At 37.2% G+C, this 9,792-nt stretch overlaps 1 protein-coding gene across 1 annotated transcript in view; it reads left to right on the top strand.

The window, feature by feature from the left end:
• LOC115220744 (b(0,+)-type amino acid transporter 1-like) overlaps positions 1 to 9,792 on the top strand; it is a 40,604-nt gene that overhangs the window by 15,241 nt on the left and 15,571 nt on the right. Inside the window, exons 5-6 of the mRNA XM_036510204.1 lie at positions 1,342 to 1,467; positions 4,460 to 4,560. Coding sequence (XP_036366097.1) covers positions 1,342 to 1,467; positions 4,460 to 4,560 — 227 coding nt within the window. The remainder of the gene's footprint in view (positions 1 to 1,341; positions 1,468 to 4,459; positions 4,561 to 9,792) is intronic.

Below are 9,792 nucleotides of genomic sequence, written 5' to 3' on the forward strand. Positions count from 1 at the left end.
TTGATGCTTTTCTTTTTCCGTGAAGGGAAAAATGCCTCACAAGCAACCAAAGAAATATGCGCAGTTTACGGTGATGTTTCTTTATCCGAAAGAACTCTACGGAAGTGTTTCGCAAGTTTCCGGGCTGGAGATTGTAGCCTTATTGATAAAGAGCAATCAGGCAGACCATGCACTACAGATGATGACCAAATCAAGTCATTGAGAATAACCCACATTGCACAACCCAAGAATTGGCAGAAAGCCTCAACCTATCAAAATCCATCGTTCATGAGCACCTGGTAAAGCTTGGGTACACAAATCGCTACGATGTTTTGGTACCAAATGAGATGATTGAGAAGAATCTTTTGGATCGCATTTCCATCTGTGATTCGCTTTATAAACGGAATGAAAACACACCTTTTTTTAAAGCAAATTGCGACAGGTGATGCGAAATGGATTATCTATCGAAATGTTCAGAGAAAGCGATCCTGGAGTAAGCGATATGAGCCACCCTTAGCCACCCCAAAAGCTAGTCTTCCCCCTAAAAAACTCTTTCTTTGTGACTGGTGGGATTGGAAATGAATTCTGTACTATGAGCTTCTCCCAAGTAACCAGACAATTAATTCTGAGAAATACTGCACACAACTGGACAAGTTAAAAGAAGCAATTCAAGAGAAACGTCCAGAATTGGCCAACAGGAAGGGGTTGTTTTCCAAAATGATAATTCAAGCCCGCACGTTTCTTTGGGAATCAGACAAAAATTGCTGCAGTTCGGCTGGGATGTGTTACCCCACCCTCCATATTCACCAGATATTGCTCCTTCGGATTTCCACTTATTCAGGTCTCTGCAGAATGGTCTTAATGTTAAAAATTTCAATTCCTTGGATGACGTAAAAAGATACCTTGAATTCTTTGCAATGAAACCCCCCTCAATTCTGGGAAGAGGGTGTTTTCAAGTTAAAGGAAAGATGGAGACGCATTGTGCAACAAAATGGTTCATCTTTGGCTGATTAAAAATATAATGGCATGTACTTATTGACCTTTTTCTTTCCTTTAAAAATCGGCACGAACTTTCCAGACAACCCAATATTTATATATTTTTATGTATATATGTTTTTATCAATTATTCCCTTTTGATTATGGTCTCATTCCCCATTCTACCACCACTGCCAGCACCACCATTGCCGGTGTCACCACCTCCACCAGTTCCGTCACTACCACCGCCACCATCGCCATCACCAATATCTCCATCTTCACATCCATCTGTTCTATCACCACTACCACCATCATCACCACTACTCCCATTGTTGTCAATCTCCATTGCTATCAATAAAATGCTTTCTTTGTTTTGTTTTTGTCCAGTTGTGATCACAGCGATCAACTGTTATAGTGTCGAATTGACAGCAGGCATTCTGGTGGTTTTTACTGTAGCCAAAATCACAGCCCTCCTCATCATCATCATTGGTGGTTTTGTAATGCTGGGAAAAGGTAATTACAAGCAAAAATTTTCCTTGTCTTTTCCTCTTGTCATTTTTTCCTGCGCTAGACACAAGGCCTGAAATTTCATGGGAAAGGTCAGTCGATAAGATCGATCCTAGTACGCAACTAGTACTTAATTTATTGGCCACGAAAGGATGAAAGGCAAAGTCGACCTCGGCGGAATTTGAACTCAGAACGTAGCGGCAGACGAAATACCACTAAGCATTTCGCCCGGCGTGCTAACGTTTCTGCCATCTCGCCGCCTTTTCTCTTGTCATTTTTATCGTGTGTATGTATGTATGTATGTATGTATGTATTATGTATGTATGCATGCATGCATGTATGTATGTATGTATGTATGTATGTATGTATGTATGTATGTATGTATGTATGTATGTATGCATGTATGCTCCAGTATGACTGCAACCACATAACTGTAATACATAAAAGAAATACATACATACATACATTTCTACAATTCTCAACCGATTTTCACCAAACTTTACACACATTACTCATGTCCCAAGGATGGACATGCACTAAACAGAGCTTCCGTGTAAATGGACCAAGATGAACATAGTTATTTTTGTATGTAGGGACTTCCATACTTTTTAAATCTTTTTATAAAAGTGAAAGGATTTTGTCTATTTTTGCAGCAGTGATTAAATTGACTAGGGATACTGTATGTGATGTATATCCAATACCAAACAATCTTAATCTCTATATTTAAACTGCATTAAACTTTGGTAAGCTTACCTTTACCTATTCTGAGTTACTTGAAAGATGATGTTCCCTTCCCTCTCTTCTATTTGTTGATATCTTTGTTTACCTACCAGTGCGTTGTTTCACTTTAGGCATGCTTATTTACCCATCCATTATGATATTTCGATAGTTGTCCATGTTTCAAACATGTTTTAGCATTGTCCTTCTAGCCTTTTTTAAGCAGTCACATATGATTCGTACCCAAAAATCAAACTTTAAATAAGAGTTTTGCTTCCACTAGCGAAAGCTATAAGTATCTTTCAGAAAGCTCCATACCAATTTAACTTTATGCAGCATTCGCCGTTAGTTTATGCGCAGGCTATGTGGGAAGACAGAATAAAGGGTCTTTTGTAAGCTTTTCTCTCTGAAAAAATAGCTCCCTTTGCTGTTGAAAAAAATAAACTCATAGAGGAAAAATTTCAACGTCTTCCTTCAATTTCATTACTCCATTTATGTGGCTGTTTCTGACAAGAAATTTCGCTTTCATGTTAAACAACTATATTTTGTAGTCATTATCCGTATTTTTATCCACAAACACTTCAGTAGTTCTACTTTGCATCGCTTGAAAACTTATATGTTCTATGATCATTAAAGTGCAACGACCTCCACAATAACCAGCCTTCAATTTGATTTTCCGTTCCTAAGTTAATCAGAAGCATAGATTGCCGTGCTACTCATAAACCTTCTCGGTAGTTCAATCATTTAGTGAAAAAAAATACCTCTAAAGCAAATTAAACCGTCCAAGGGACGGGTGCGTTTGCTAGTTATATGTATTTTAAATATATTTTAAAATTCATGTATACATACACACACACACACACACTATATATATATAATATATATATATATAATATATATATATATTATATTATATATATATATATATATAAATGGAGTTAAACACAAGTGTTATTCAAATTCTTTTACTTCCGTCACATGTTTCGAAGATATCACTGATACTATTCCAAAGGAATAAAATGGTGTAAACATGTAATCTTCTCTTCAGGGAAGTGAAGAAATGAAACTCGTCAATAAGACATTTTAACAGAAAATGATGGAATATGATATTAACTGAACGGTATTAACATTGTTTCAAAAAACGTTATAGGATATAACGTCAGAGGTAGCCTATAGGGAAAAATACACACATTTATATATATATATATATATATATATATATATATATATATATATATATATATATATATATATTGCTCAAACAATACAGAAAACAAAAGACAAAAACAGGCGAGGGAACAGCAAGCAGGTGTATTAGTTTGATTGGAAAAGTCTTTCATGTTTCGAGTCTACGCTCTTCAACAGAAAGAGATGAGACGAAAAAAAAACTAGAGAAAAATGTATCAGTATTAATGATTTAACATGATTATTATATATATATATATATATATATATATATATATATAGATATATATATATATATATATATGAGTATCTTTCTGTCTCTAATAACAAGCGTTAGTCTGTTTACATCCCTGTAACTTAGCGATCTAGTGAAAAACAGAATAAGCGCAAGGCTTGAAAAAAAAGTAATGGGTTTGATTCGGTTGGCCGAAAAATTCTTCAAGGCCGTGCCCCAGATGGCTACAGCTGATGACTCTGGACACTCCTTATCATATATAGTATCAAGTGAGAAAAAAAAGGTATAGCATTCGTCTAATACAATTGACAGGCAAATGCATTTCTTCACATCTAGGTTTCTGTTTTCTTTTCTCTTTTTAAATTTCATCTTTTAGGTGAATTCCTCTAATTTACGCTTGTGTTTTATTTTATTTTTATCCCATCTTTTTTACTAAATTTTTCCTACAAAATACCCTTGTAAAAGAAGGGAGCATCTTATGTGAGATCGTCTTATATGCTAAATAGTGGACTCTTCCGTTGCAGACGACATATAAGCGTTCAGCTTTTGTCGAACGACTTGCACGAATGATTCGTTTACAATGATCAAATGTATGTGCCGCACACTAGCTCACTCTCTCCATTAACTTGACGTTACCTGAACAGGTACACAGTGTATCATGTCTCAGGTGTCAAAGTGATTGTAGGGTAACGTCAGATGAAGTATTTTTCTCAAGAACACATCTCACCCAGTCTATGAATTGAAACCACGATCTCGCGATCGTGAATACAATACCCTAACTACTAGACCATGTGCCTTCGTTATATGTCAAACAGGGGGCATAATAATAATAATAATTTTCTTTCTTATCACATCTTTTAGGTGAATTCTACGACCTCCCAGAGGGTTTCACAGGTTCCGAGACTTCAGGATCAGCTATTGCTTTGGCATTTTATGATGGATTATGGGCCTATAATGGATGGTGAGTAGTTTTGTCTAAGTTTCATTCATAATTGTTCAGTCCTGTGATTGTATAACTCTTCCGTCAAGACACGAGTCATAAGTATCCACATTAGTGGCAAACAGGTTATATAGGTCGAAAAATTTGATGCCAAGTTCCCTTTCAAGAGATCCTAGAGTTATAGAAGCGTTCGTCCCCTTGATACTTTTAAGTGCACCAATTACTACTGGTATCACGTCTACCCTCTTCATTGACCACAATCTTCGTTTTTCCCTCTTCAAATCGTCATAGATATTTATCTTTTCTTCTTTCACATTGGTCCTGTTGTCACCTGGGCATGCTATGTCGATTATCATACATGTTCTTTCCTTTTTATTCACCACAATAATGTCCGGTTTCCTATCTCTGATCGGGTGATCGCACTGGATCATTACATCCCACAGGATTTTGCAATTCTCATTTTCGGTTACTCTCGGGGTTTTCTCATACCACGTCTTTGCTCTTTGTAGGTCGTGATTTCCACAGAGTTCCCAGTGGATCATTCTTGCATCTTTTGTATTCGCGTTGTGCCAATTTCGGGCATTCGTTAACGATATGCCATACTGTTTCACCCATCTCACAACACATTCTGCATTCGTCGCTATCGGTAGTGTTGTCTATTCTACACTTCATATAGTTGGTCCTTAACGCTTGTTCCTGAGCTGCGCATATGAGTGCTTCTCTCTCTGTCTTCAGGTCACTCCTCCTCATCCATAGCCACCGGTCCTCTGTATCTGTTTTGGCGTTCACATCTCTTGCAAACTGACCGTACATTTTTTTCCTTCCATGCTTTCCTTTTTTCTTTTTTGTTCATTTCTTGTTTAAATTTCTCCTTTGTTACACAATTTTCAGTTTTGATGATGCCATCTTTTATGTGTTTCAACAGTGGTTCCACGGTACTTTTTATATACCACCCTACGTTGCTTTCCTCTGCTTCGATACAGTCCTGGCAACTGATCAAACCTCTCCCACCTTTTCTTCTGGACAAGTACAGCCTATCGGTGTCACTCATAGGGTGGAAGACTCCGTGTACTATCAACATTTTTCTGGTTTTGGTATCCATTTTCTTCACTTCTTTCTTTTACCATTTTATAATTCTCGCTCCATACCGAAATGATGCTATCATCCACGTATTAACTGCTTGGATTTTATTCCATCCAGTCAGTTCTGAGCGCGACACCAACTACAGTCTTCGGAAATACCCCATCCTAAGCTGCTCTTTCATTTCCTTATCCATTATCTCGTTGAAGTCTAGCACACAATGGTATTTGTATCCTTTCGTTTCAATTTGTTTAATAAAGTCTCTGTTCAGTAATTCTGTCCCTGTACCTTGCCACTTTTTAGGTAGATTATTCCGCACTATTATTATTACTATTATCAACATCATCATTATCATCATCATCATCATCATTATCATTATTATTATTATTATTATTATTATTATTATTGTTATTATTATTATTATTATTATTATTATTATTATTATTATTATTATTATTATTATTATTATTATTATTATCTCACATCATCATATCATCATCAAATCATAATTATTATTATTATTATTATTATTATTATTATTATTATTATTATTATTGTTATTATCGTTATTATTATTATTATTATTATTATCATTATTATTATTATTATCATTATTATTATTATTATCATTATTGTTATTATTATTATTGAGTGAGAGAGCAGTGCATGCCATCAAAGTGACACTGGGGTAAAATATACGAAGCCCAATATACCCATCATGACTACCCGTCTGATAAGGGTACACCAGGCACATGCATCACAACCATATGTGCGCGACATGGTGATCTCATATCAAGATAAACAGCATATGACCTTGCAGGTGGGGCCGAGTTAGAATTTTCTTCAGGTTGAGTAGCCCATCCCGCTCAAAAGGTCCCTGAATAAGGGTTGTTTAAGGATGTGAAAGAACCACCCATGTTTCCAGAGGTGAATTATTCAAACCCCAAAGAATCCCTCTCAACACATGGCTATGATGCTCCCCCACTACTTCTGCTCGTGATCAGAGATGCACATATCGTCAGCCACTAAGGGATATGGTCAACTGGTTAAGGTCAAACAACTGACAAGCAAATCTGTGGTTTGAGCAGAATATTTGCTGTAGCCCATCTTTTATACCAAGACAAAACAATGTACATGATAACACTTCCAATCAGTTAAGATCAGAAGCATGAGAGCCACTGCCTGGTATTATTATTATTATTATTATTATTACCTTTTTTTTTCTTCTTTCAAATTTGCTTCCATTTCTTGCCGAGTGTCTTCCCGACTCCTAGGGCAAAGAAACTCATAGTATACATTGGTAGGCCATTAACCAACTCAGTAGTTCGTTCATTTTTTTTTTTTAATTAAAATTAAAATACATGAGCAGCAACAGTTCTCACATCGACAACGCTCTTCTCAATACGTGTGATGTACCAGTTAAGACAATCTTTTGCACTTCTTGCAGGGATGGTAAGCCAGAGATCATTCTCATATAATTTTCGGTTCCCTTCTTGATCATTCCTAGTGCTCCTACGATCACTGGTATTGTAACCGCCTTGAGATGCCACATTTTCTCAATTTCAATGAGTAGGTCTTTATATTTTCTGAGCTTGTCAAACTCTTTCGCTGAGATATTATGATCACAGGGGATGCTCATGTCGATCAATAAGCAAACTTTATTGTTTTGGTCTTTCACAACAATATCTGGTTTATTGGCCTTGATGGTTCGGTCTGTATGTACTGGAAAGTCCCACAGAATGGTTACATTTTCTCCTTCAGTTACAGCCTCAGGGTGGTGATTATACCACTTGTCGGCAGTTTTGATATTGTAATGCCGACTATTATTAGCCAGTGGAGATATTGGCCAACTCTGTCATGTCTTAATTTATACTCCACTGGTGCTAAGACTTTACATCCAGAGATTAGGTGGTCCACTGTTTCAATCATGTCGTTGCAGAATCGGCATTTTTGGTCTGCTCCATTTTTCATCACATTGGCCTGGTAGTTCCGGTTAATAGGCTTTGATCTTGAGCAGCCAGGATGAAACCTTCGCTCTCTGCTTTTAGCCCTGAGCTCCGTAGCCACTGATGGGTTTGCTTCTGGTCAACATCAGCTTGTTTGCTGCGGGTCACATATTTGCCGTGCAGAGGTTTCTCCTCCCACCTATCAGCCATTGCTCGTGCGCTTTTTTCATTGCCATCATTTTCACCTTCTTTGCAACAATAGTTGCCGTACTTCCCTCGGGTTGTTCAGTTTGGGTATCCTGCACGAGATCAATAGCAATTTTTTGCTTTCATTTATAATAGAATGAAGCTTCTTTCGTCTCTCGTGATTTTCCACGAGCGTTTGCATCCAGTCATTCGATATTTCGAGATATTTGGCCAGTCCAATTGTGGTTGTTTTGTAAGCTAGTTCAAATTGGATCAGGCCTCGACCTCCTTGGGCTCTGGGAAGGTAAAGGCGATCTACGTCTGCCTTTGGGTGGTGCATCCTATTACAACTCAGCAGCTTGCGTATTTTTCTATCTATATTCTTTACTTCACTCATATTCCAGTTCAACACATTGTAGCTATAAGTAACAACTGGAACTGCTAAGGAATTTATAGCTAACACCTTGTTACGTGCATTTAGTTCAGATTTCAGGACTGCACGAACTCTCCTATAACATTCCTTCCTGATTTTCTCTTTCATGCTTGCATGCTGAATACCAGAGCCTTCATTACCCCTAATATTTGTATGTTTGTTCTTGCTCAAGCTCTCTTATGACTGTGTCAACATCTAACACGACTGAATTTGTGTCTTCACTTTCCCTTTCTGGAAAGTGGCCTTGGCACACTTCTCAAGTCCAAACTCCATCCCGATGTCATCGCTGAATGCTTTCACGGTGCGCAATAGGCCTTCAAGTTCATTATTGTCTTTACCATAAGTTTTTAAGTCATCCATATAAAATAGATGGCTTATTTTTTTTATTGGCAATTTTATACCCTACCCTGTTCTGTTTAATTCACTTGTAAGGGGTATTAGGGCTATGCAGAATATTAAAGGTGAAAGTGAGTCACCTTGAAAAATTCCACAGTTGATGTTTATATTTTCTGAGGCAAGTACTCCATTAGAGTGGTATAATTGGAGATTCGTATTCCACAACGACATATTGTGCTAGGAAGTTTGAAATCACAGGGGAAATTTTGAAGATGTCCAGCGATCTCAAGATCCATGGATGCGGTATACTATCTCGAAGGCCTTTTTGTAGTCAATCCATGCGGTGCTGAGATTTCTGCGCTTGTTTGACAGTTCTCAAGGATCATACGATTGATTAGCAGTTGATCTTTGCATCGTAAGAGCCTCGGCGGCACCTTTTTGTTCAATGGGGAAAATATCGTTCTTCTCCATGAATGCATATTTTTTCTCCGCCAGGATAGGTGTTAGGATTTTATACGTGGTGGATAGACAGGTTATAGGCCGATAGTTTTTTGGAAGGTTGGTTTCGTTATTCTTTGGGAGTAGGTAAGTAATGCCACTTGCTAACCATTCAGGTGTTTTCTTTGGGTCTCTCATAATTCCATTGAGCAGCTGAACTAGCTTACCGTGTTATTATTATTATTATTATTATTATTATTATTATTATTATTATTATTATTATTATTATTATTATATTGGAATTTGTTGTTCTTCTTCTTGCTCAGGTGGTCTTCCTTATTTCCATTTCTCATTTGTCTCTTGTTTTGCTTTTTGCCGAGTCTTTCTATTCTTCAAGGCTTTGAAGTGATTCATACTATAATACAGGTAACAACTAGGCATTTGGCCCCGTATCGTCAATCTTAAGCCCTTTGGTTGGACACAGTCCTAACATGCAACTGTAGGGTTATATGAGTGCTTTGAAGCCCATTTTAATACCTCCTGACCACATGCAGCCTCTTATTAGGGCTGCTTTCACTATTAACCCATACTGTGATACAAAAGTGATGACTAGCCACAGATTGGCATCGTTTCTTATATCTTTTATTGTCACTCTAGTATTTTTTTGCTCCCATGTATTGGGGGTGCAAATGTAAAGCCAGATGTGTGTCCCAAACTTTCAGCCCAAATTTTGGCTGATTCTTTAATTTCAAAAGCATAGCAGACTGTGCTATAATTTTTCACTTTTTGAGGCTAAAAGGATTTCTCCCATCACGTCCTGAAGTGTCTGTTGTAA

This window comes from Octopus sinensis, linkage group LG17 (assembly GCF_006345805.1).
Source record: "Octopus sinensis linkage group LG17, ASM634580v1, whole genome shotgun sequence".
NCBI lineage: Eukaryota > Metazoa > Mollusca > Cephalopoda > Octopoda > Octopodidae > Octopus > Octopus sinensis.